The sequence below is a fragment of the Penicillium chermesinum genome, assembly GCF_028974085.1.
Source record: "Penicillium chermesinum strain IBT 19713 chromosome Unknown utg000003l:1.0-5111272.0:1.0-5115320.0, whole genome shotgun sequence".
Taxonomy (NCBI): domain Eukaryota; kingdom Fungi; phylum Ascomycota; class Eurotiomycetes; order Eurotiales; family Aspergillaceae; genus Penicillium; species Penicillium chermesinum.
The window spans coordinates 2,339,256-2,363,376 of NW_026695313.1; the positions used below are offsets into that span (position 1 = coordinate 2,339,256).

The 24,121-nt window shown below is 52.3% G+C and overlaps 9 protein-coding genes across 9 annotated transcripts; 4 read left to right on the forward strand and 5 right to left on the reverse strand.

Annotated features, from left to right (window-relative positions):
* Nucleotides 1-466: 466 nt before the first annotated feature.
* N7468_003809 (mitochondrial 54S ribosomal protein mL46) lies at nucleotides 467-1,600 on the forward strand (the record flags this gene model as incomplete). The annotated part of the gene is made up of 3 exons (XM_058473106.1): nucleotides 467-512; nucleotides 570-1,231; nucleotides 1,301-1,600. 3 exons carry the CDS (start codon nucleotides 467-469, stop codon nucleotides 1,598-1,600), a joined length of 1,008 nt encoding a protein of 335 aa, XP_058332109.1.
* Nucleotides 1,601-1,860: 260 nt separating this feature from the next.
* N7468_003810 (cysteine-rich PDZ-binding protein) lies at nucleotides 1,861-2,376 on the reverse strand (the record flags this gene model as incomplete). Its single annotated transcript, XM_058473107.1, has 3 exons — nucleotides 1,861-1,946; nucleotides 2,007-2,130; nucleotides 2,224-2,376. The coding sequence occupies 3 exons, from the start codon at nucleotides 2,374-2,376 to the stop codon at nucleotides 1,861-1,863; spliced, it is 363 nt and encodes a 120-aa protein (XP_058332110.1).
* A 428-nt stretch (nucleotides 2,377-2,804) lies between these two features.
* Nucleotides 2,805-3,979, reverse strand: N7468_003811 (uncharacterized protein; the record flags this gene model as incomplete). The annotated part of the gene is made up of 3 exons (XM_058473108.1): nucleotides 2,805-3,172; nucleotides 3,256-3,689; nucleotides 3,741-3,979. 3 exons carry the CDS (start codon nucleotides 3,977-3,979, stop codon nucleotides 2,805-2,807), a joined length of 1,041 nt encoding a protein of 346 aa, XP_058332111.1.
* A 2,140-nt stretch (nucleotides 3,980-6,119) lies between these two features.
* N7468_003812 (uncharacterized protein) lies at nucleotides 6,120-6,893 on the forward strand (the record flags this gene model as incomplete). Its single annotated transcript, XM_058473109.1, has 1 exon — nucleotides 6,120-6,893. The coding sequence occupies one exon, from the start codon at nucleotides 6,120-6,122 to the stop codon at nucleotides 6,891-6,893; it is 774 nt and encodes a 257-aa protein (XP_058332112.1).
* A 1,812-nt stretch (nucleotides 6,894-8,705) lies between these two features.
* N7468_003813 (ATP synthase subunit C family protein) lies at nucleotides 8,706-9,170 on the reverse strand (the record flags this gene model as incomplete). Its single annotated transcript, XM_058473110.1, has 1 exon — nucleotides 8,706-9,170. One exon carries the CDS (start codon nucleotides 9,168-9,170, stop codon nucleotides 8,706-8,708), a length of 465 nt encoding a protein of 154 aa, XP_058332113.1.
* Nucleotides 9,171-13,968: 4,798 nt separating this feature from the next.
* On the forward strand, nucleotides 13,969-15,008 carry N7468_003814 (isocitrate lyase/PEP mutase family protein; the record flags this gene model as incomplete). Its single annotated transcript, XM_058473111.1, has 3 exons — nucleotides 13,969-14,449; nucleotides 14,505-14,631; nucleotides 14,675-15,008. 3 exons carry the CDS (start codon nucleotides 13,969-13,971, stop codon nucleotides 15,006-15,008), a joined length of 942 nt encoding a protein of 313 aa, XP_058332114.1.
* Nucleotides 15,009-16,275: 1,267 nt separating this feature from the next.
* N7468_003815 (GNAT family N-acetyltransferase) lies at nucleotides 16,276-16,785 on the forward strand (the record flags this gene model as incomplete). Its single annotated transcript, XM_058473112.1, has 1 exon — nucleotides 16,276-16,785. One exon carries the CDS (start codon nucleotides 16,276-16,278, stop codon nucleotides 16,783-16,785), a length of 510 nt encoding a protein of 169 aa, XP_058332115.1.
* Nucleotides 16,786-17,961: 1,176 nt separating this feature from the next.
* N7468_003816 (uncharacterized protein) lies at nucleotides 17,962-18,549 on the reverse strand (the record flags this gene model as incomplete). Its single annotated transcript, XM_058473113.1, has 1 exon — nucleotides 17,962-18,549. One exon carries the CDS (start codon nucleotides 18,547-18,549, stop codon nucleotides 17,962-17,964), a length of 588 nt encoding a protein of 195 aa, XP_058332116.1.
* A 3,372-nt stretch (nucleotides 18,550-21,921) lies between these two features.
* On the reverse strand, nucleotides 21,922-23,298 carry N7468_003817 (uncharacterized protein; the record flags this gene model as incomplete). Its single annotated transcript, XM_058473114.1, has 4 exons — nucleotides 21,922-22,243; nucleotides 22,384-22,516; nucleotides 22,769-23,083; nucleotides 23,151-23,298. 4 exons carry the CDS (start codon nucleotides 23,296-23,298, stop codon nucleotides 21,922-21,924), a joined length of 918 nt encoding a protein of 305 aa, XP_058332117.1.
* Between the last annotated feature and the right edge of the window lie 823 nt (nucleotides 23,299-24,121).

The following is a 24,121-nucleotide window of genomic DNA, read 5'->3' on the forward strand; positions in this document are numbered from 1 at the left end:
ATTTATGAGTGAGTTGAAGAGAGTTTAGGGAGGCTATGAGGTTCGAGAGAAAATGGAGAATCAATTCGCGATATATTCAGCGCAATGGAACCGTCTTCTAAGAAATAAAAAAAATGAAAAATAAAAAAAAAATAGAACAGTAATAGGGCTTGAGATGTTTGCGGCGTCTATCTAACAGTACACCTTGGATTATACGAAGGTACCGCTAGCGAAAAAAGGCCTCAAAATCAATCTAAGCACCGCTTAATGATCGACTGGGTGTGGAATTCCGAACGCAGTGACGATAAGGAAATGGGTGCTTGGAGAAGAGAAGAAAAGAAAAAGCGGCCTCGCGCTTTTTTGGGGTGTTCACGGAGGCTAACCCCGTTCTGGATTAGCGTGAACGTGACTTGGGGAACTTTTTCTCGGAGGCTTCAACACATCGTCGAATAGCCAAGGGGATCCCCGTCAATTCCCCATCACCATCATGTCTACAGGCTCCAATGGCGCCCGGCGCATAGCGTCGCTGCTGCGTATGTCCACTCCCGTTCCTCCGCCTAGCCCAGAAGAAACCATCTAACCCACCCCAGGCCCAAGATTCGACGCTGCCGTATGCCGAAGCTGTCAAGAAACCATCGGTCGCCGCAACTACGCATCTGCTGCGGCGGAGCCAACAACCACATCCTCCGATCCCTCCTCTACATCTCCGGTTGTCCAGCCCGCATACACCATCAATGCCGGTGTGGTGCTGTCGCGCCCGCCGGTCATCACACGCGACCTCGAGCCATTCGAGAAAGCATTCTACCTTTATCAAAAGCGACTGAACGAGCGCCAGGCCCTTCCTTTCACAAAATACTTCTACTTCAAGCGAGGTACTCCTCTCGACGAGGACTGGAAAAAGAAGATCCAGGAGCGACAGACCCCTGCTCGCGATATCGGTAAATACAACGCGTACGCCCCCGATGCATGGAACGACGAGCTGCTCCTCGGTGCGAAGGAAGCAGAGCCCGAGTATCAGGTCGAGATGTTGGTGCGCGATGCAGAATCAACGGCCAATGCTACCTCGCAGGATACCAGCAAGAAAGAGGAGATTCCGCGGCCACATCCGCGGGTGACGGAGGCCGATAAGAAGGGAGACCAGAAGAGCTTGAACCGTCTTCTGTCCCGTACCCTGTATCTTCTGGTCCAGTCGAAGGGAGGACAGTGGAGGTTCCCTCAGTCGCAAATTGCGACTGGCGAGACTCTTCGTCAGGTAAGATTCTCCAGCGCCCAGCTGTGTTTGGCATGGCTCATGTCCGCTGACTTTTATTCTGTCTGATAGGCTGCCGAGCGTACCCTTTTCGAATCCGCCGGCAAGAACATGAACACTTGGATGGTTGGCTACCACCCATTCGGGCACTTTGTTCGCAACATCAAGCCCCGCGCTAACTCTAAGACCGGAGCCGAGAACCTGGGCGAGAAGACCTTTTTCTTGAAGTCTCGCATCATGGCTGGCCAGGCCGACCTGTCCGCCAACCTCCACAACCTCGCAGACTTCAAGTGGCTATCGAAAGAGGAGATTTCAAAGTTTGTCCACCCGCAATACTACAGCCAGATTAAGAACATGCTGGCCGACCGGTAAACTCCCGCTGGGGAAATGGCTTCTACTGCGGTCGGGATGGAATTCCTGCTTGTTTAAATAGCGAGACGGCTGTATGTGGTTGATATGAGGCGTCATTTGGCAACGCATTGCATATATTCCTGCGCATGCCATGTATAACTAGATTTTCTTTCCATGTACTGTCAATCAACATTGAATATCAATAACAAGATCATGTCCGTGATAACACCCGCGGGACTCCCAACTCCTCAATATCCCAAACCACGTAAGAATATTCCGAATCATTTCAGCGTATAGTTGCGGCCCTGAATAAGAGGCTCATCCTTGCCCGATTTGCCTGACAGGCTCTTGCCGCACATGGGACATGCTAATTATCAATCAGCGAGATCCAGGAGGATTCAGCAGCAACAAGAAAAGAAACACATACAGTGCTTCTGAAATGCGCATTTATGACAGAATTTCCTTCCCTGCGCAGTCTTGGCTTTGCAAGACTCGCAGGACCCCGAATAGGCGGCATATGGATTCTTCGCTTTTGCGCTTAACAATTTGCTCTGCAGTATGAATCAGCCATGCACACATCCAGATCAGGAACGATAATCAACAGGCTGGAACTGGAGACAAAATGGGGGTTTTGTTTTACTAACCTTCCCCACGCCTGTGGATCCGAGCGTCGCCTTGCCTTTGGCAGGGCCACCCAGCGTGGAGGGAGAGCCAAAGTACTTGTCATTCTTGTTCTTGACGCCGGGAGTTGCGAGCTCTGTCTTCTGGAGCTTCTTTTCACATTTCCCGCAAACCATGGTGCTGTTGAAGTAGTGGTGAGATGGCGCTTGGTGGGACTTGATAGCAGCGCTGGTATCGGCTAGACACCGCCCGGCAGGACTGCTCCTTGCCCTACCAGTCGGTCTAGGTCTAGTATAACTGGTCACGTCTCGTGGTAAAGTTTACTCATGAAAATGAATGTCAAAGCGAGGATGGCCTTGCTGGATCACGTAGTCCGTAGCGAGTGTCATATCTGAAGGGGTATAATGCGCCTCCATCTTAAGTAGAAGAGATAACACATAGGATACATAGCATCGAGTCTCATAAATCATAAACATTTGGTATAACAAGGAGCACATTCTAGCAAATCAATGAAAATTCATCAATGTCGTGTTCCTTACCATTTTGGATGCATTATCATTTCATGTTAATCACGAGCAGGAACTAGTACTCTCTATTCTCAGCCCTAAACCTGCTGTCTCTGAGCCTCCGAAGGCTGTGAGATCGACGCCGACCCATTGTGCGAGGCCTGATAAGCACGGTACGGTCCGCCCTCTGGAGCAGGGACCGCAGGGATTTGTGCAGCGGTGTCATGAGACTCATGCATCACAGCAGCGGGCTTTTCCTGTGGATCCTGCAGTTGACGCCAGTTCAAGAGGCACAAGATGATGCCGACGAAGAGGCCGACGCAGAATACAAACTCGCAGACTGACATGACAAGGCTCTGGTAGTCCGGGACAGAGAGGTCTTCGATGAAATCGAAGCGGATGCCGATGATGCAGTACATCACAGTAAAGCCGAACCAGCTGAGGGCTGCGAGAATGAGGGAGGGTGCTGATACCCATGACAGATCAGAGTTCATTTATCATATAGCCAATAATGCAGATGCCAGAGAATTGGATAGAGAGTTCTAGTACGTACCTTCGAAGCGAAGCGTCGGGACGATGCCTTCACGGCGATATAGATAGACCATAGCAGAATCTCGATGGCTATGGCGCAGAAGATACAAGCGCGAACACCATCAAGCTTGGCAAAGGGCTCGGCCAGCAAGGTATCCTGTTCACTGATCAACAAGACCACATATGCCACAAAGAGACCCCAGTCTGCCAGGGACAGTGCAACGAGGAAGCCGAGGACCACCCAATGAGCCTTCATTGCGGTTGCGAATGGACGCCCTGCATCGGCGAGGCGGTCCAAGAAGCCGTGGGCGAGCGAGTAAAGGACAAAGACGACGAAGCAGGACGCGGCCACGAAGAAGAAATAGCCGGCCATAAAATCGATATTGAAGTAGTTGCTTGTTTTGATACGTGCGAAGGAAAAGATCCAGGGTATGACACTCGAAATATCCCATCTACGAAGTTGTTACCTCGAAGTCGATCCAGACGATGGGGTGTATACTTACAACGCCCACGAAAATAATGCAAATGCCAGTCCCTTCAGGCGTCCGTGGGAATTACTCATGACACAGGTGCAAGCAAAAAAGGTCACGACTGCAACGAGGCTAAGGCATTCGAAAGCAAAGTCCACATAGCCCAAAATCCTCTGAGCCCTATTGAAGTCGAAAATCAATGGCTCCGTCCATGGGTGGTCATGGTTTTGCTCTCGGAAGAGTGAGGGGCTAACGGCGATGTTGAATGCCATGTTTGTATTGCGATTACCAGAACTTTGACCTACAGCTGTCTTCGGGGCCGTCTAGAGCGGCGAGAGAATAACACTTGTAGGGATAGTAGATTGATAGTTTGCGCTTCGGCGAGCGAGTCTTCATTAGACAATTAGTAGAATTACTGTCCCAGTCATACCTTCCTGCTCACAACTTCAAGGAAGACTCGATCTCATGTCCCACACGCTCATTCTCGTTGCCTAGCATGGCTTACAGAAAATCGACTTCCCTATGTTTAGATTTCTGCGGAGCTTATGCACGCTGTTGGGCAAAGGGCACGAGTGCAGATCACTTAGTCCTCTTTGTCTTATCATACTTCTAGATACATTTTTTTTTTCAACTTTGCATCGCCTTGGCCTAGGCAGGAAATGCTGTCTCACCAAACAAGCCCTAGAGGAGGTTGACTTGCAGTTGACTGCTAGTACTCGTCGTCATTGACCACTAGGAGGTTTTTCGGCATGGACTCAACACACAGATGTGGCTGAAGGCAGAAACATTATTCGTCCAGAACTAACGTGCTTGACAGCGTCGTCAACAAATGGAGGAAAGGAACCACCTATCGGGGCGCAGGGATGTGCGCACACGGGAAGCCTGAAATCTGCAGTAGCTAAATTTAGACCCACAAATAGTTTACTCCGCGTCTTGGGGGTTTCTCTCTCACACATCTGACTGTACGAGGTTGAGAGGGGATGGTCCCCTTTTTATGGGCATCGGAGTGGAAAGAAAAACCCCCCTCCTACAGTTAACACCAAGCTCCTGCGCGACCGGAGTAAGCCAACGCCCATGACGCCTGCCAGAACTTGATGATGGAAGAGCTGTGGAGAACGGTAAATGTGGCTGAGCAAGACCACCGCCACTAAGAATCTTTGGACAGACGAGCTGAGCAGGCCCAGACACGAGTCGGTCAGATGTCACTGGAGGGAGTTTCAGCTCCAATCCGCTTCCAGGAATTGGCGCACAGCCAGTTCATGCAGTGGGCCCGATCGTCTACCAGATCTGAAAGTATAATCGCGGGCAAGCGTGGCGACATGTTGCACGAGGTCCAGCACGCAGCAGGATCTTAATCCCCCGAGGGTTTCGACCTTTTTCAGCTGTATCAACCCATGGCGGCGCAGGCGCTCTCGGCCAATCGTACGCTGTCTCCCAGAGACGCCCTGCGCTTCGATCTGTCGGTCACAGACGTGATTGATCCCCCAGTCTATGCATAGTGGGCCCGCCACTTGTAAACTGGACCGCTCATCTGTCGCAGAACCGATCAAGCACGCGTCTGGAGGCGATCTGGATGGATCCGAAGAGAGGCAAGCCCGTTCATCTGGGAAAATACTTAGTAATCTGGATGCTTCTAGGGTTTAGCTTGTTTTTTATTTTTTTTTCGCCTTGTTTCTTCTACGATTCGATAGGGGGAGAGGCAAGTGAAGCGGATCTGTGAAGGGCTTGTCCCCTGAGTGCGGAGTCCCAGGGGGCAACGGCGTATAAAGACATTTGTAGTCCTTTTGTTCGTTCAAGTCCGAGAACCCGTGTCGTCCATGGCTTAATAATTTATCTCGCCTCACTTTGATAGAATTCCAGACTCCTCCTTGCTTTTTTGGATTTGTTTGACTACAGCGCGTTGCTTTTTGTGCTCTGCTCCTATGGTTCGCTAGCAAACCGCATTCGGCGCACCCGCATAACCCGCACCATATCCCGAACAGACTGCCTCTGTTCTTCGAGAGACATTGCGAACTCTGGAAACTTCTTCAGGTCCTTAATTCGAGCAATCTAAAGCGAGCTAAATTGTGAAACCTGGGCTGTAACCATTCTTTGGGCTTCGAACGATCCACCACGGATCAGCACAGACGTCCAAGTCGCCGGATTATTGGACTCGCCTTCCTGCCCCAAGTTCGCCCCATTGACCGGGCACTGATAAAATCTCCCGCGATTACCAGCTTTGAGGATTTATCACGCGCGGCCGAATCAGCTATTCTTCTACGTCTACCTGTGATCAGCGCAATTGAAGAGAAGCTGTGCAGCAGCCGCACCGAGGGTCAACCCTAGAACTCCAACCACACCGATCCAACAAAATCAACAGAAGAAGAAGAGGAAAGAAGGAGAAAAATTGAAAAGAAAAAGCCCAAGGCCAGAATGCCCCCAGACGGCTCCTCCTTCACACCCTTAAACCTCCCACCAGACTTTGCACTCCCGCAATGCATGGAATACTTCACATTAACCGCGGGCCCGAACACGGATCTATGGCGCAAGCCGCCCAACGGCGACACCTCGACGGCGCCGATCGTCTTCACCTCCCTGCGGCATCCCTTCGTGGTCGCCGAGGTAACGGTGTCCGCGGACTGGGAGATGGAATGGGACCAAGGCGGGCTCGTCATCTTCGCAGGGGCCGCGCCACAGGCGTTCACAGAGAGCGCGCTGGGAGTACGGCGCGCAGGCTCAGGCCCGCCGAGCGCGCCATGCAAATGGGTTAAAGCGGGCATGGAGTTCTCGGGCGGGACGGTGAACGCCAGCTCCGTCAGCGCGACGGCGGACGGGGCGGACTGGTGCCTGTCGCCGCTGGGGCAGACGCACGCGACGCAGATGGCGCAGTCGCTGCGGATCAAGCTGGAGCGGATTGGGCATGCGCTCTGGATCTTCTACCAGGTACCGTCTGTGTCGCCGTATGGGCAGACGCCCGGGGCGGTGGGGAGCACGTGGAAGAAGTTGCGGGAGGTGACTTGGTTCTTTTATGGGGTGGAGGATAAGTTTGTGCATGTGGGTGTTTATGCGAGCCGACCAACGGGGTTGGGGAGGGGGGGGACGATGTGGGATGCTATGCATGGGCTTTCGTTGGATCATTCGATTGCGACGGGGTCTGGTTCGCATGATGGGTTGGTGGTGGAGTTTGAAGATCTGGAAATCTTCTAAGATTGCGCTTTTTTTTTTTCACTTTCTGGTACATTGATTTCATTCCGTCTGTGTGCTTTCATTCTGGTTGTCATCTTTCGTTTTTTTCTCTCTCTCTGGGCCTTCTTGTGTGTTTTTGACCTTGGATTTCAGAGCTTTCTCTGACCTCCGAGGTCTTTTGATACCTTCCCCTCTGCGTTTGAGCAAGCGAGTCTCGGGGCATGGAGTACTTTGTGTCTAAATGGCTGGTTCAACATCTGACACTAATGAGATTTATTTATACTGGTATTGGTACATGGTCTAATGGAGCTCGAGGAACTAGATTGTCTAGTCCAAGGTTGTAAGAGAGAGGCCAAGCGCATGCGGTGACATGGTGATTAGGCGTGGCATAAGTTAGTTACATGGCTTGGGAAGCGTACTAGTTTCTGTGTCATTTTCGAAAGCATACTCATCTCCCTGGCTCCAAAAAAGCCATGTCTTACCCTTAAAGGGCTTTTCAGCAGAGCACGAATTGACGCGTTCCGACGCGGGTAGCCGAGGGTCGCGACGTTCATAGCTACACCACTGGCAATGGCCTATTAGATGACACAACAGGCATTGCTCTAAAGTAAGCCTATAGCTTCGTTTCTCATCGCAGGTGTCGTCTCTAGCGAAATGTGGCATGCCGAATCTCACGTCAGATTCGTGGTTAATATAAGTATGACAGACGGGCAGATGTATATCTGACCCAGGACCCATAGGGCTTATGCAGTACTCGCCAGACTTAGTATCAGCATATGTGCCTATCTGGACTAGATACGGACTAGCCACTGACAAGATGCCCTAGGCAGTGTAGAGCAATACTACTATTTATCGACCACGTGACTTAAATCGCATGCCATATGGAAGGTATTTGAAGAACTGCTAACCGTTGCGAAGTGCCAACGGTCCGGCGACACCTCCGTACGGCCGAGACGCTTGGAAATCACAGATGCATTGCACCACAATGCAGAGGAGATACAGGTGTGCAATGAAACATTCTAGTAGAGCTTCTTCAAAACAGACCTTCGTATCTACTAGTATATATCTTTTTTTTTATAGTTGTTCGCCAACGTACGTTTGATCGTTGATGTCACCGATGACTCAGCCGGTCCAATGCGGGAGCGCGCTACCCGAAGCCGGGAGCTAGTCCGAGTTTTACGATGGAAATGCTGGGGAAGTCGAGCTCAGCCAGATAGGTTCGTAGGGCCGGTAGAACAGGAAAAAAAAGCAGGGAAGAGGCCGCTCCAGCTGTTCAGAGCCAATTAACCAGCTTTCAAACGCCAATTGCTAGAATTGGCGGAGTGAGCGGTTGTCGAAGCTAACACGTAGCACCTGGCAACCCCGGAAGCATCAAACCCGGAGCAAGGGCCGGATGGACAGCTTTGAGCTAGGAGCTTCCCCTGGGAACAAGCTGAATCTGGTATCGGAGCTCGTGAACTTCAATCGAAGATCAGGCTGACATCTTACGGTCATACAGAAAGGGACTATAGCGGCTCCGAGGCGCTGCGGATAGGAACAAAGGAAACACGTTTGATACAGCCGGAGGACTCTAACACATAGAGTTTTGGTTTGGCTCGTTTGGAAGTTGGGATGGGTGGGCCATATTGACTCTATATGTACAGAAAGAAATAGGTGTTGTAGATGACGCTGAAAAGTAGTACATGGTAATACATCACGACCAAATACCCTCCCCGGCGGACAAAGGAAAAGTCGAAAAAGAAAAAAGAAAAAAAGGGGCAAAACCTCTATATAGGAATCTTTTTTGATTCTTTCCTTTTCTCCTTGTTCCTCCTAGCCCTTCGATTCAAACGCTTAGACGTACTTGCACATCATAGCAACCATGAGGTCGAACAGACCCATGGCTTCGACGAAAGCGAAACCCAGAATGGCGTAGGAGAAGAGCTGGCCACGGAGAGCAGGGTTGCGAGAGACACTCAGGAGCAGAGCGGAGAAGACGAGACCAATACCGATACCGGCACCACCGAGACCGATGGCAGCGGAACCCATACCGATGTTCTTGGAGACCTCAACGAGGGCGGAGGCGACCTCGGAGGAGTACTGGCGGCGGGAAGCGTTCTGGAAGGCAGCGCGGGCGTTGGCCTGGAGGAGAGTGGGCGAGGCGACACGCTTGGGGGCGGCGAAGGTGGCAGCAGGGGCCTTCTGGGTGAAGGTGCGCTTGGCGGCAGTGTTCACGTTGACACGGGCAGCAGGGCGAGCGACCTTAGCGGACTGGGCCATGGCGGTAGCCAGGCGCTGGGTGAAGACACGGGAGGCCATTGTGTATAGGATTTCCTTTCGGGAGGGTAGGAAAAGAGAGGAGTGGCTGGTTTTTGGTATATGGGATGGGAACTTTTCAGGGAGAAAAAGCTGGGAAACTACGGAAGAAGGTCTCCCTAGGACATAAATACTCTACGGCCAAATTTTCGCCCGGCCGCCTCCTAGTCGAGGCTAGTGCGCGCGTGCGAAAAGCCCTACTCTGTGCGCACGCCGGGGTATTTCACTCGCAAATCACCTGTACCAAGAATGCTGGGGGTGTGTTTTGCCCTGGTTTTTCATTTCTTACCGTAACTTATGCCCAGCTGGCCAGCTGCTTGCTGCTGTCGGGTTCGTTCGGAGCCATTGAGCCAATTGGGGATCCACTGTGTATTGCCTCGTTTCGTTCTCAGCGTTTTCCCTTCTCTTTTGGGGGGGCGCAGAGGATAGAGACGATCCACTTTCAATTACCGCTGCTCCACCTCCCCTGCTTCCAATACTGATCAAATGCTCCAACTAGATCATGTTTCCCCTGGATTGCACTCCAGGTACACTATCTATTCTACGTAGGGCCAAAGGGAAACAGCAGACAGCCTCACTTTGCTTTTTCCCCTACGGTGTCTTAGGTCTCTCATATTCCCTGTCGTGGATCGTCATTGATCCAAGTGGGTCAATCCACTGACCCACCAAACTACACCAATCAGGGATCGATTGGGGCTCATGAACCCAAGGAACTCGTTTCTGGACGAGTTCCCGGCCACCCAAAACCGGGCCGACTCGGATTCCAGGCCCACTAGCAGAGCATTCACTGGGCAACCGGCCCACCCGAGCGGGCCTTGGGTCGGTTGAATGGAGTAATCTGTGGATTCATCCCTTCCTTTCCTCGGAATCGCGCACACCGGTCTCTTTTGAGACGTAATTTAAGACCGGATCCGGCACCTGTATCAGACTCTCGTCATTGTACGGAGTACTCCGTATTTTATGCCCTGTTGGGAGCCACCACGATCAGATCTCGGGCCTGGGGAAGAGCTGGACTTTATACCTGGGAACACAAAAAGCAGGGTAATTCGAAATTACGGACAGATCCCCAAGCTGACGCTTATCAAGGGGGCGTAAGAAAGTAATAGATTACGAGTTATCCTCGCTTCCCTCGGCCTCTGCCAAAAAAACTGGATTCCGACCCGCCAGGGCCCGATTTCCCGCACACGCACATGTCCATTCCGGTTCACCCCCAAAGGGGGCCCGCTGGGAAACAAACACCCTTATACGATCGAGCACCGCGCGCGCTTCCCCAGGAACCCTTTCAGCCCCGACCGGAGTGGCTGCTATAGTGCTTCCCACGCAAAAAACCCATCCCGTAGAACCCTGTTCAGAGGCTCTGTTTTGGCTCCCCCGTGGAAAAATCCGAGCGGCTGCAGTTCGGCAGATCGCAGACGCGCAGCTTGGCGGACCCACATAAGCTCATTACAGGGTCATTCCGGAGCGCCTTAGTTTCAGCCCTTGCAGCGCCGTACCAGGAGCTATGCAGGAGGGAAAAGGAGACGGTTGTGTTTATTTTGTCGTGGTGTTCAAGAGGATGGCGATGGGGCTATTTATCTGTTGTTTACTGCTTCTGCAGACTAGGGGTGCTGACATCAGGGCCCGCGAGCAGAAGGCTTATCGGGTGTTTTAGGCTTCGAGTAAAAAATACACGTAGATTACGGCTACGATACGTCAACCTGACTCGTCGAGAGAAGGCATCATGGATGACCCGCCGTGAAGTCATGGGATCATCCTGCGTCCTGATATGCCTCGTAAAGGGGGTTGGTTATCCCCTACAGTTGCATTGGCTGGCGCAGCAGACTCATTCATTTGCAGTGTGTTTGATATCGATACGAAGAGGACGAGTATGGTTGATGTGCCGGATGTCTACTCCGTTCACGATGCTGGGTTCCCTTCGAGTCCGGAATTCGAATTCGATACCATGTGAGAGAACCAGACGAAGCCCACTCGATGGGAATACCAGGTGGATCTTTCCCAGAAACAATACTGGCGTACAGCCGTGCGTATCGGCCCCGTCAAGACGTATCGTGAACGATGAAATTCACAGAACACGTTGCGGCAGAACAGGCCTGCGTCATGGTAATTTCCAGCTGGCCAGATAAATGACCGTTGGAACCCGGAAGACAGCTCGCGGCCTTTTCAGGGAAATGGAGAGCTGAAGGCGGTTGATTGATCCGGCAGGCGAATCGGGTTGGACCTGGCTGCCACGAGCAGTTGCCGCTCGTCCAAACCCCAGGTTTGCTAGGCGTGATTAACACTGGCAGCCCAGATGATCGAAGAGCAGCCTAAACCACAGCTGTCCATCTACCGGAGAGCAGAGCCCGAATCGATCCAGTGATGCATCTCGGGTCAATGGCTGGGCAGGGGTAATGACGGATGGATCCAGTGGTGCCTGGGGCAACTGCGTCTTCCAGCCACAGGATTGTTATCTCCATAGCACGGAATCGAAATCGACTAGTCCGGCTGCAGGACGGCCGCACATTGGACCTCAGCTTTCCCCAGATCTCATTTTCAAAATGATCCACTTGTTTAAACCCAACCGGCATAGCGTGCACACAAGACTATATTTGGATGATTTGCTCCTTTGGTCTCCATGATTGTTGATTTACTAACCTTGCCCTGTGCCATAGCGTAGCCTCGCACGCAAAAATGTGCCCCTCTTCGGTACACTTTAAAGACCCCCCACTCTCAGTCGCCAGCATTGTTTTTTGTCCCGGCTGGCCATGGCAGCCTGAGGGATATGCTTGGATGATACTATTTCCATTTGCATAAATCATAGGGTTGTCCAGTGTTCTGACCAGCCCCTTTGCTTGACGCAGTGCCAGATGTCTGATTCCGTCCTGAGAATGGTGGATTTCGGGCGTGTCGCAGAGTTATAAGCTTGTTTCCTGCATCATATTCTAGATGGGTGGGTGCCATGTGCTCCAAACCATTTCCTCTGCAGACTGATGGGTATCCGAGGAGCAAAAATCTTGAGGGGTATGTTTCTGAAAGGCCACTGGCCATCATACAACTCTTTCGAGCTGGCATGAATACCAAAACCGAATCATAGAATTGAGGCTAGCTCTATTAAGACCGTTTCTCCCTTCCATTTTGATTCATGTATGTGGCTGAAGCTCACTCCGACGTTTTTCATTTTCCCCTCCAGGCCATGATAACCGCTATCAACGAATTCGGTCCTTCCACAGAGGATACTTCTTTTGCTGTTATCGCTACAATAGCAAGACTCGCACTGGGGCGTATCCTGGCGTCATTCCCTCCATCGGTCTGACTGAATCTAGGAAGATCTGACTCCGAATGATGCTAGAACCTATCGCCCAGCTACGACCTCTGCCTAGCCTGGCACTGTCCAGCCAGCTCATAGTGAGCTGGTAGAGCGGTATCCTGACTCTTATCAAAGCGGGTAAAGTCGAAAAACATGAGCTATACACGGACGCACGTGTGCTTGCCAATTCCCCTCATGCATCCCGCATTCTGGGGGCTGCCATAAAGGAATCATTGAGCTAATATCCATCTCCGGTATCAAGTGTGTGCAGGAATTCTGTATACTGTCTTCTTTTCTGACTTCTGTTTTCTTTTATTTACGTTCAGTCAGGTGGAGCTTGTCTTCACGTCTTGTATCAGGGAAAAGCAAATCTGCCTCAATCCCCGCCTGCATACTAAGCCCAGCGTGTAGGTGAAATGATGAGATACAGTCTAGACTGTGGCAGCGGTGAAGAGTGTAGGAAGACAGGCCTCAGTTGCTTCCCAGGGCATTATAGCGCCAAGCCCTGGATGCTATATTCAGTAACACCCCCCTCTTAGCGAGCTGACCTCTCCGTTTGAGTGGACCTCGATTTGCCGCGTGTGGTTGCTATGGGCTAATATCGTCGATGTCGGCGTCGATATCGCCTTTGATCCCGTGTATAGTGTACATGAGCGGGTGATACACGCGGGAGAGGCTTCGTTGGGGCAAAGCTTCCACGGCCAAGCATGCACCGAGCCCATGTTACATGACCGATCTCAGAGATCCATATACCAGCTCCAGGAATGTTGCCATATCTCGAGGTATCTCACCTGGAGTACGGGGACCGTGGATATATCAATATCTTTGATTTCACCCATCTGCTGTTTGGTCAAGCTACGAAAGTCCCACCGTTGCACTGCCTGATGACCCAACGCTCCGTTATTGGGTCTCGGAGCAAGTTAATATACGGGATCTGGCGCTGTTTCGACCATCAGAGTTTGATTGTAATGGCAGTATACGGGTGATTTACCCGAATGAGACTCGCTGCTGTCGTCTTAGTACATGGGCATAAGCTTCTATCCAGTCACTCCACAAGGCGGAATGATCTTTGGTAGCATCTTGCACTCCAATGCGTTAACTAGACCCCGCTAGAAGGAGAGCATATCCGGCGCTCGACTCGTTGGGTTGGTGGCCCTCAATATCCCCCCTGGGATCCCTGGGCCACAACGGGCCCGGCAGAAGTTTACGTATAGAGATGACAGATTTGTATCTCTTCTGTTCCGTTATGATGCAAAGCCCAAGAGTTGTTAGCTTTTCAGAGCAATAGACTTGTCCTTGGGCTACATCCGTAAATCTCAGGCTAGAATGCCTTCCCCTGCTGAGGTGCCTAGCCCTCGTTCGAACATGCCAATAGAAAACCCACCTGATGGGCATGCGGGGCATGATCTGCAGAGGGGCCTGAGACAACCCCCACAGTGCGGGGGAGCTTCCGATCAAAAAACTAAGCTTGCTCTCCAATCGCCGCAGGTAAACAAAGCATTGTGCTCCAGCAACATGGCCGCAGGTGTCCCCTACCCTTTCCACTTCGACCCAGACAGCTCTGGTGGCCCACGCGATGGAACCAGCAGAACCGTCACTCTAACCCTGAAGAATGTCCGCGGTCGAATCCCCTTCCCCCAAACCTCGCGCCTGCGAACGATGATGCTCGAGGCTCGGAATGATCCAACTAAGATCCTCGCACACGCCTGCACGTACGACGGCTTGTCGTCCCGTCTCGTCGAAGAAGCCGGGTTCCCCATGGTCTTTGTGTCTGGGTTCGTGGTGTCGAGTTCGCACGGTGTCCCTGATGCGGGGTACATCGCGATGCAGGAGATGTGCGATAAGATCCAGGAGATATATCGCCAAGTCTCGATCCCCATCATGGCAGATGGGGATACTGGGTATGGGGGCCCGATGAACGTTAAGCGGACTGTCGAGAGCTTTGCAGCGGCTGGCGCGGCGGGGATTATGATTGAGGACCAGACTTGGCCGAAGCGTACGATTTGCTGAAACATCTACAATACAAGACTAATTTGATCATTCTACGATAGGCTGTGGTCATACCAAAGGCAAAGACGTTGTCTCTCGCGGAGAGGCCTACGCACGGATCCAGGCTGCCGTTGATGCTCGCAACGAAGGACGCGATATCTTCATCATGGGCCGCACCGATGCCCTTATGTACGGATGGGGATGAAGCTATGGCTCGAGCGAAGGAGTTTAGGCGGATTGGCGTCGATGCAGTCTTTGTTGAGGCGCTACCGGATAGAGATGCGATGAAGCGCTGCGCGGAGGAGATCGACATCCCCGTCTTTGCTAATATTATCGAGGGTGGGAAAACAGAGAATATTTCGGCCAAAGAACTGGCTGAGCTAGGGTACAGCGCCGTCGCATATCCCTGGACTCTGGTTGCTGCGCATCTCAAGAGTGTTCGGGATGCTTTGGATGGGTTGAAGAGGAGCATGCTCACTGGTGCTCCGCCGATGATCTTATCGTACGATGAGGTGTGCGAGGGAGTTGGTTTCAAGAAATATTGGGTAGGTCTCATTCTGGATTGAAAGGCTGCATGTTCTCTTTTAATGCTGTGATCAGGATCAATCGGAGAGATACAAGTACAGCGAATGAGGGATCACCCTGCTACTTGAAAATTAGAATGACTGCACATCATGCAACCGTCACGTTACATATATTCCAAGAAAATGTAGACCAATTCTCTGAAATTGGGTTTAGGCAATCTTAAGGCAGCAGTGGAAATCCATGGTTAGCGACAGCCGCACCCAATATGAGTAGCGGCACTCCCGTGTTGTTGATATCACTATTCGTTATATGAGGGATGACACTCGAACCACCAAAGAAATACAAATGCACCAACATATCCGCTTTTTCTTTTGGTGATTGAAATAATCTTTCTAGTCAGCAGTTATCTCGACGCATCTGACTGCAGAAGTGCCGTTTGAACAAAATACAAGACAATGAACATGTCAACACGAAGCAAAAAGCTTGGCAGACGCGCCACCTTACGCAGCTTTCCTCACTGGAGGCCGTTTGCTGCAGATATATTCAAAAGACGACCGCGAGTCATCTCGAAAGACTTGAGACATCCAGGGAAAGCAATGAGGCAGACTTCAAAGCGTCCAACTCCAGTACAGGGTCTGGCCACCAAACAAATCCCTCTTGAAGTACTTAAAATGATTTTTTCAAATCTTGACCCTCGTACAATGCTGGTCAAAGCCCAGAGAGTCTGCAAAACATGGAATGCCATCATTAGCAACTCAGCGAAGTTCCAGCAAGCATTATTCTTCGACACGCCAACTGATCTCAACAAGTTAAGAGGCCACCACCCGTTTGCCCAAGAGCTGAAAAGATGTATTCGCATCACGGGATATCTTAAGAGTGAAACAGACTGCCAGAGTTTACTCGCAGACAAAGATTTTGTATTAGCCGTCACCAGGAAAGAGGCGAGTTGGAGGCGCATGCTGTCCCCGTTTAGCCCCTTGGAATATGGACAATGGCACCTTACGGGATGATCTAGTTGTTTTGGGCGTTATACTAGTATATCCAATGCTTTCCTTCTGCAATGTCTTATCTTTGGCTGTTGGCTCTATTCATACGTTGATCTGCACGTGATTCGTCGTCTCTACGCCTGCGGATGACATGCGGAGTCGAGGAAACTTCTAGCTGAGATTGCTCTGGTACAATTTAGCTTGAAGAGTGTGATTCTCTTCCTTCTCGAGAAGCTTCTTTCTTAGTCAAATAGCAATCAAACTTGATGCGAAATCAAAGCGAGTCCAAAGCAAACTTAAGTCAAAATCAAACGCAGCCGATATGGGAGGAACTGAAACTGAACCCCACTACACACTGCGGACGCACCGCACCGGCGACATGGGCTGGATCACCTACCGCCATGGAGTGCTTTATAACGCTGAGCACGGATGGGGCGAGCGTTTCGAAGCCCTTGTCGCCGAGGTCACGGTTGATTTCATCAAGAATCTGGATACGAGTTGCGAACGATGCTGGATTGCAGACCGAGAAGGCGAGTTCCTCGGGTGTGTCATGCTCGTGAAAGACCGCTCCGCTGATCAAAACACAGCGAAGATTCGGCTGCTCTTGGTCGAGCCCAGTGCGAGGGGCCTCGGACTTGGACGGGTTCTTGTCAAACAGTGCGTGCAGTTTGCACGCGAAGCGGGATATTCTCGAGTTGTGCTGTGGACGCAGAGTACGCTGACTGCTGCGCGGCGGATATATAAGAGCGAGGGATTCGAGCTGGTCAAGGCCGAGGAGCATGATACTTTTGGGATCAAAATGTTGGGAGAGCTTTGGGAGCTGGCTTTCTAAATGCATACTAGATCCCCAGTGAAAGGCTTCTGGATGGGATTGATATGCCTATTCAATGTACACCTTGTACGGATAGTCTGCCTTGGGAATGGGGCTGATACCTGGGAGGTCCCGGACCTGCAAGCTACCCATGTAAAAGCATCTCAGGCCTAAGGCGAGGTATGCCAACAAGTTTAGCTGAGTCTAAGTGAAGCTAATGTTAACTATCTGATAGACATTCACCATTTTCCCAACCTTCTGCCCCCATTTAGCGAGAAGATTCACACAACAGTAGAAGGCCGATCCACATGATATGACATTCACACCGAGCTCATCTACTCTCAAGCATGGCACTTCGAATGGCTACTAACGGTCTCGGTCATTCACACAACCCCCTGCCCATTGAATGAGGACGCCATAACATTCATTCCCTGAGGCTTGCAAGCTAACGTTGACCTACTGTACTCACTGCAGCAATGGATATTTAATCCCCCTCACCCTCTGCTGTTTCCCCTTCTTTTTCTTTCTCCTTCCAACAGGTTTGTGAACACTGTGCGCGCGTCGCTTGCTCTCTCTTCGTGCACACCTACTCTCTTTCGATTCTCTTGGGCTGGTCCCATCACTCGTTCGATCGTTCGTGGGCTGGTCCCACCTGTTCAAGCCAAGAGATCCTTGATATTTACCAGTGGATCATATCATAGTGAGTTCATGCTGCCTTGAAAGTTGATATGGTGAACTGACCAGTTATAGAGATCCAACATGACGGAGCAAATGCCATCATCTCCGGTCAACAGTGAGCAGGACTCACGCTCAATCGGAGGTTCTCCTGACCGCGGGTGGGTGAGCATCAAACGGGAAAGCAGCCCGCCATCCGGGGACAACCCTGAATGGCGCCCTGAGGAGGCTGCTATGAGCGACAGCACCTCTTCACCAAGCCCACCCGTCGGCCAGCCGGAACGGACCTCAGTGCCGCCAGCAGCGTCCTCTTCCTGGGCAACTTACCCACTTCGAAGGGCGGCCTCGGAACCGCCATCACGGTCGGTATGGGTACCTGGTGCCTATACCAACTCTGTTGGGCGCTCCTCGCCCTTCACTCAAGCATTCGGTGATGTCGTGGACACCGCCCTCATCAATCGGGGCGGTCTAAGCAACATTGCCGCAGTTGGCCCAGGAAACGCTTCAGCAGCGGCCGGCAGCTCACAGCGCCCTGCCATTCGAATGGCCATTCGATTTGGCAACGCCATCGTCTGGACCCGCTCTCCAGACTACTACGAGTTCATAGCCCTCGTTCAAGCTTTCCGCGAGAACGCACAGGAGTTGATCTCGGGTCTGGAGGGCGGCCTCGCATACGAGAGCGCCGATCACACTGTGAATCCGCGCTGCGCAAGAATGGCCGAGGCGGTGGATCGTGTCCTCACCGGGTTGACCAACATCGTCTTTCTCGGAGACGTCAACCCCCACGATCACACCGTCTTCGAGCCCGATATGCGGGACCTGACGATGATGAGCATGATGCGGGACATCGCCGTGCGCTACGGCTCGTTCGTCGACCGGATGAACAACATGCGCGACGTTGTCCGGGCCATCGATGCCGGGGAACAGTTCGTGGGGGGCGACATCCTCGGCGCGGCGGCCTTCCTGCGAAGGCGCATCTGCTGGCAAAATGCCACTTTGTGGCATGAGAGGGTTTGGGGCTTTTTGGGGGATTCCCTGGCCCAGTTGGAGGCGGCGGTGCCTCTCTATCGTCAAGAGGTCCACAACCTCGAGTGGTACATGCGTACGCATCGGACCACCTTGGTCAACTTGGGACCCCTTGACTTTGGGGTCAGCACCGTCCCTCTCGCCAACTGAGGGAGGGATGGGCCCAGAAGGGGAGGGGGAGGGCGGGGGTGGACGCGGGGGGGGGGGGAAAGAATTTGTATTTTTAGTTTGAAAAGGAAAAAAAAAAGAAGAAAATTTTCGAATCATTTCATATCTCCTTCTAAGCATCCATTCCTCAAAGACAACTAAGTCAAGGCGGGGAGAGGAAAAGAATATCTGCTCACAGCCACCCGAGCATTTGTAGATGCGCGCTCAGTCAGCCCTAACCCAATCTACATCGGGTGGGAGACGGAGAGATCGCCGTGGCCAGCGCCTCTCGACCTTAATTCGACAACCCTCGAGCCTGCGGAAGCCGGACAAATACATGGTAATTTGCGCTTTTCTTGGGGTTGTACCATTAGTTTCCCAATCTGTGTCCTTGACTGGTCCTATCGATCACTAGATTTATCTGTTCGATGCCGGAATGGAGCATTGTAAGTGTCGCGCGCCGGAATACCCTTAGGTATATCATGATTTGCCGACCGACGCTAGAATGCTATAGTGTGGCTGTACGGTAGATCGAAGATTCATTTGGTACGAAAAGATGTGCTACGGGTGAAGCAAAATCAGCCATGAAGAGAAACAACTGGCCTCGATGGAATTCGACACTCCCCGAAAAGCCAAGTGGATATGAAGAACTTGCCAGTCTCGACAAACTAAGCAGGAAGCGCAGCAGCTTGAACATGAATATTACGTGCTGAGGAACTAGGGTGTCTCATAGGAAGGTCTTGTTACTGCCCCTGACAAGAGGTTGAATGGCTATCCCTCGAAGTCTACCCGAGTCACGAAAAATCTGGCATATGGCTCTGGCAGTGCGATTTTGCGATTTCGCGCATTGTTGAAGCCATCAAGGGGAAGCCGGTTGTGCCGGGGCCCCGGGCCGAGGTGTCATGGAATACGTCAGAAGGGCCCTGCACGCGTACCTCAGCTCCTGTGAGGGCAAGGCCGAATTTGATGGATCGAGAGGGAGGATATTGTAGTTTGATGAAACAGTTTGAAAAGACAATGGCAAAAAAAGAGAAAGATACAAAATAAGTTGGGCGTTCCATAAGAATACTGGTATTGTTTACTCCAGATTCAAGTTCGGGTTAGGGTAGTAGCAGCTAACCTTCGGAAATCACGAGATTTACCGGGGCTCTGGTACTTTTGCGGTCACTAATTTCTTTTCTTCGAGTTTTATAAACTGGATGCGGAGAATATTTGCAAATAGCCTGATTTGAAATCATGGCATGGAATAGAGATTAAGAATTATTAGCGGCGTATATATCAGAGAGTGCTCGTTGGACAGTGACCCGAAGGACGTATTGCAGATACTAGTAGGTAATAGAGCTGTGGATATCTTTCGGTGTTATAAGGGGTATTAATCGGGATAAGGACGTCTTATAATCTGGACATTCGATTATGAGGATGGTGCCACCCACGCAGCCACCGCAGTAGCCGACACCCGCAAGGAGCACAAGGGCCCCAATGCTTGGCGAACCTGTAGATGAATATTTGGCATTCGAATATGATCGGGGTCCGGATCGACTTTGCAGCGCCCATTGTCCACAGCGGACAATGCGAGGGTGTCAATAGGCCATGCGAACCCCGCGGTGGCCCGTGGGCAGCTGCACGCCATTGACCCAGTCTTGGGTCTTATGATCGTGAGTCACAGAGACCATCCTCACCGATGTTTCTGTATGACCTCGGGACAAGCAGAATCTTCGAGAAGTGCCGGAGCCGGGTCTGATCCGCGGTATTCCGTAGATGAACCTTGGGAGAACCGTGGGACGGGACATGGCCTTGTTTACGTTTTGACAAATTGAGTCACCATAGATCGAGCGAATTTCGCATTGCCCTGAAAAATGGATCATATCACTCGCCTGATCGTGCCGTTGGCGGTGGAGTCGATCATGCCCGTCGACAAGGGAAGCAGGAACCTGATCCCGCATTATTGGCGGGCGATTGTGTTAATTTATGGGTCCTGCGCTGCTAGCGCATCCGCCATTTTAATTTATTTCCACTTTTTTTTTTTTCGGAGATCCACTCTGAATTTGATTGTCCTAGGAATACCAACGGTTCCTTGTAACGAGGAGATTGAAGCTGGCAGTACGGGAGGAGAGCCCAACGTAGCCTCGGAAAGTGCGACCGTACCCAGAGTGCCAAAGCAGAAAACAACTCATCGTTGCACACTAGCCCAATAGCCTAATAGCCTAATAGCCCAAAGGATCGCCAGTTCAGGCAGCTTCACCGCATGTTGGCCGTGGGGATCGGCCATTCAGGGCTGGATGCTATTGGGCAGTTGCAGACAAGAAAAACCCAAATAACCAAAAGGAAAGAGAATGGGCTCGCTTTCGAGACGCTAAACACTCTGAAAGGACCTAAGGGTGTTTAGCGCTGGTACCATCCCGGTCACTGTGACAACTTGCTGCTGCCCCACGTCTGTTACTGCTTGTAGTTAGCTGCTTGGGGAGCTTTGTGTTGTACATGTGCTGTTGGGCGCTTTTTTTTTTTTGTTATTGGCCTGAGCTTCCCCTCTCTCGTACTTCCTCTCTCCCCCTTCTCTCTTGACTCTTCATACTCTCCATAATCTCCATACTTGCTCTGTGAGCTGGTGGTCCTGTACAGCTAGTTGCTTGCCTGCGTTAGTGTGCTTTTGCTGGTCAAATTGCAAAGCTGTTTGCCTATTAATTCTGCCCCTCACGACCGTTACGACTTGACGACTTACAAACCATGGCAACTGCTGCAATTCAGAATGGTATATCCCAATCCTCCATTCTCTAGTTCTCTGCTTTGGTCTCTGCTCAACGGATTGCATTCTGCCTGAGGACCTTGGGACCAACCAATCAACGGCAAAGCTAACCTCTCACAGCCACTGAAGACACTCTCCCCAAAGAGCCTGCATCTGCCCCACTCAACGACGCTGAGACCGTAGCGGATGCTCCTGCGCCCAAGATGACTGCAGCTGAAAAGAAGAAGGCGAAAAAGAAGGCCAAGAAGGCTGAGAAGAAGGCCGCCAAATCTGACGAGCCAGAATCGGATCCGGTTGAAAGCCCAGCCGAGTCTAAGCCTGAGGAGCCAGCATCTGCCCTCGAAGAGGCTCCTGCAGCTGAGCAGTCTGCCGAAGAAAAGCCTGCGGAGGAGGCAGCCCCGGTGCCAACAGAGGAAGCTTCAGCGACTGAGAAACCTAGTGAAGAAAAGGTCGCCGAGGAAGCTCCCGCTGTGGAACAACCCGCTGAGGAGAAGCTCGCCGAAGAAGCCAAACCCGAAGCTACAGAGGCTACGGCAGCTGCAGAGCCTACCGAAGCTGCCCCTGAATTAAAAGAGGAGACACCTGTAGTCGAACAGCCCGCCGAGGAGAAGCCCGCCGAAGAAGCCAAACCCGAAGCTACAGAGGCACCGGCAGCTGCAGAGCCTACCGAAGCTGTCCCTGAATTGAAAGAGGAGACACCTGTAGTCGAACAGCCCGCCGAGGAGAAGCCCGCCGAGGAGAAGCCCGTCGAGGAGAAGCCCGTCGAGGAGAAGCCCGTCGAGGAGAAGCCCGTCGAGGAGAAGCCCGTCGAGGAGAAGCCCGTCGAGGAGAAGCCCGTCGAGGAGAAGCCCGTCGAGGAGAAGCCCGCTGAAGAAGCCAAATCCGAAGCTACAGAGGCCCCAGCAACTGCAGAGTCCACCGAAGCCGTCCCTGAATCAAAAGAAGAGGCTCTCGTGGTCGAGCAACCCGCCGAGGAAAAGCCAGTCGAAGAAGCTGCACCAGCACCTATGGCGACTCCCGCTGCTGACCAGCCCGTCGACGAGGCCATGCCCGAAACAACCACCGAGGAGAAGTTCGAAGAGCAGGTGGTTCCCGAAACAGCCGGACAGCCAGCTGCCGAGGGAACCGCTCCCGAGCCCGCTGAGAAGGCCACTGAGGAGGCTACAGGAAAGTCAGTAGAACCGACTTCTTCGGACAAGGGGGTAGCTGAGGCCCCAACTGAGGGAAAGGTCGAAGAAGTGCCAGCCCAAGAAAAGCCAACCGAGCAGGCTGCGCCTGAACTTACGGGGGCTTCCACCTCTGAGGAGCCAGCTGCTGATGCTACTCCCGAGAAACAAGTGGATGAGACTCCCGCCGTGGAGGAAAGTCCCGAAAATCCTGCTCAGGACGCTGTGCCGGCAACTACAGAGGCACCGGCGACTGAGGAGCCCGTTACCGAAGCCACGCCTGAGAAGCCTGTGGAGGAGACCCCACTTGAGGAGAAGCCTGCCGACGTCGCTGCACCAGAGACAACAGAAGTCCCAGCTTCTAAAGAGCTAGTGACCGAACCTACGCCTGAGAAGTCTACAGAGGAAGCCCCCGCCACGGAGCAGGGATCTTCTACAGAAGAAGCACCTGAGAAGGCCGCTTCAGAAGCAACAGAGCCACCAGCTGCTGAGGTTCCTGCTGAGGTCAAGCCAGCCGAGGAAGCTGTTCCTGAACCTACCGAGAAGCCCACCGAAGCTATCCCTGAGAAGGCCAGCGATGAGCCTCTAGTCGAAGCGAATTCAGCCGCCGAGGCAATCCCTGAAGCTACCGCCGTTGAGGAAACTACTGCTGAAGAACCCAGTGCTGATGTGAAGGAAACCGCCCCTGAGGAGCCTGTCACTCAAGCTCCAGCAGTTGAAAAGCCTGTTGTTGAGGAGGCAACTGAGGAAGCCCCCGTTGAGGCGGAACCTATCCATGAGACAGTTCCCGAATCGACCGAGAAGGCTGTCGAGGAGCCTGCTACCGAGCAGCCTGAAACTGAAGCCAAGGGAGTCGCCACGGAGGTGTCTGTTCCTGAACCTTCATCTGAAGCTGCTGTAACTGAAGCTCCCGCTGAAGATGCTGCTAAGGAAGTCACTACAGAAGAGCCCACAGAGGAGCCCGCAGCGGAGTCTACTGAAGTTGTTAAGGAGACCGAGCCCGAGACTAAGGAAGAAGAACCTGTTGTTATCGAGGAGCCTGCCACGGCTGTGGCTGAAGACGAAAAGCCTACGACCGAAGAGGCCACTCAAGCTGAGAAAACGCCTGCTCCCGAAGAGCCTGCCGTCGAAACCCTTGCTGCTGAGTCCGTTACAATCGAGGAGCCCGCTGCCGCTGCCGCTGAAGCTCCTGTCGTGGAAGAATCTGCACCTGAGGAGGAAGTCGCTACAGAGGAACCTATCACCGAAGCTCCGACAGTCGATGAGCCTTCTGGAGAGAAGCCTGCTGAAGCCGAGAAGCCATTTACTGAAGTTCCTGCTGCAGAGGAAGCTTCTCCTGAAAAGACGGCAATTGAAGAGCCAGCCTCCGTTGACGAAACTCCTAAGGAGGTGAACCTGGGGGAAGCTCCTGCGGCCCCAGAAACTACCGAAGCTGCAGCTGAAGAAGTCCCTGTTGTTGAAGAAAGCGCTCCTGCTCCTGAAGAGATTACCAGCGAGCCTGTTGCTCCTATTGAACCCGAGCCTACTAAGGAGGAGAAATCTGTAGAGGAACCATTTACCGAATCCAAGGCAGAGGAGACTCTCCAGGAGACCGCAGAGC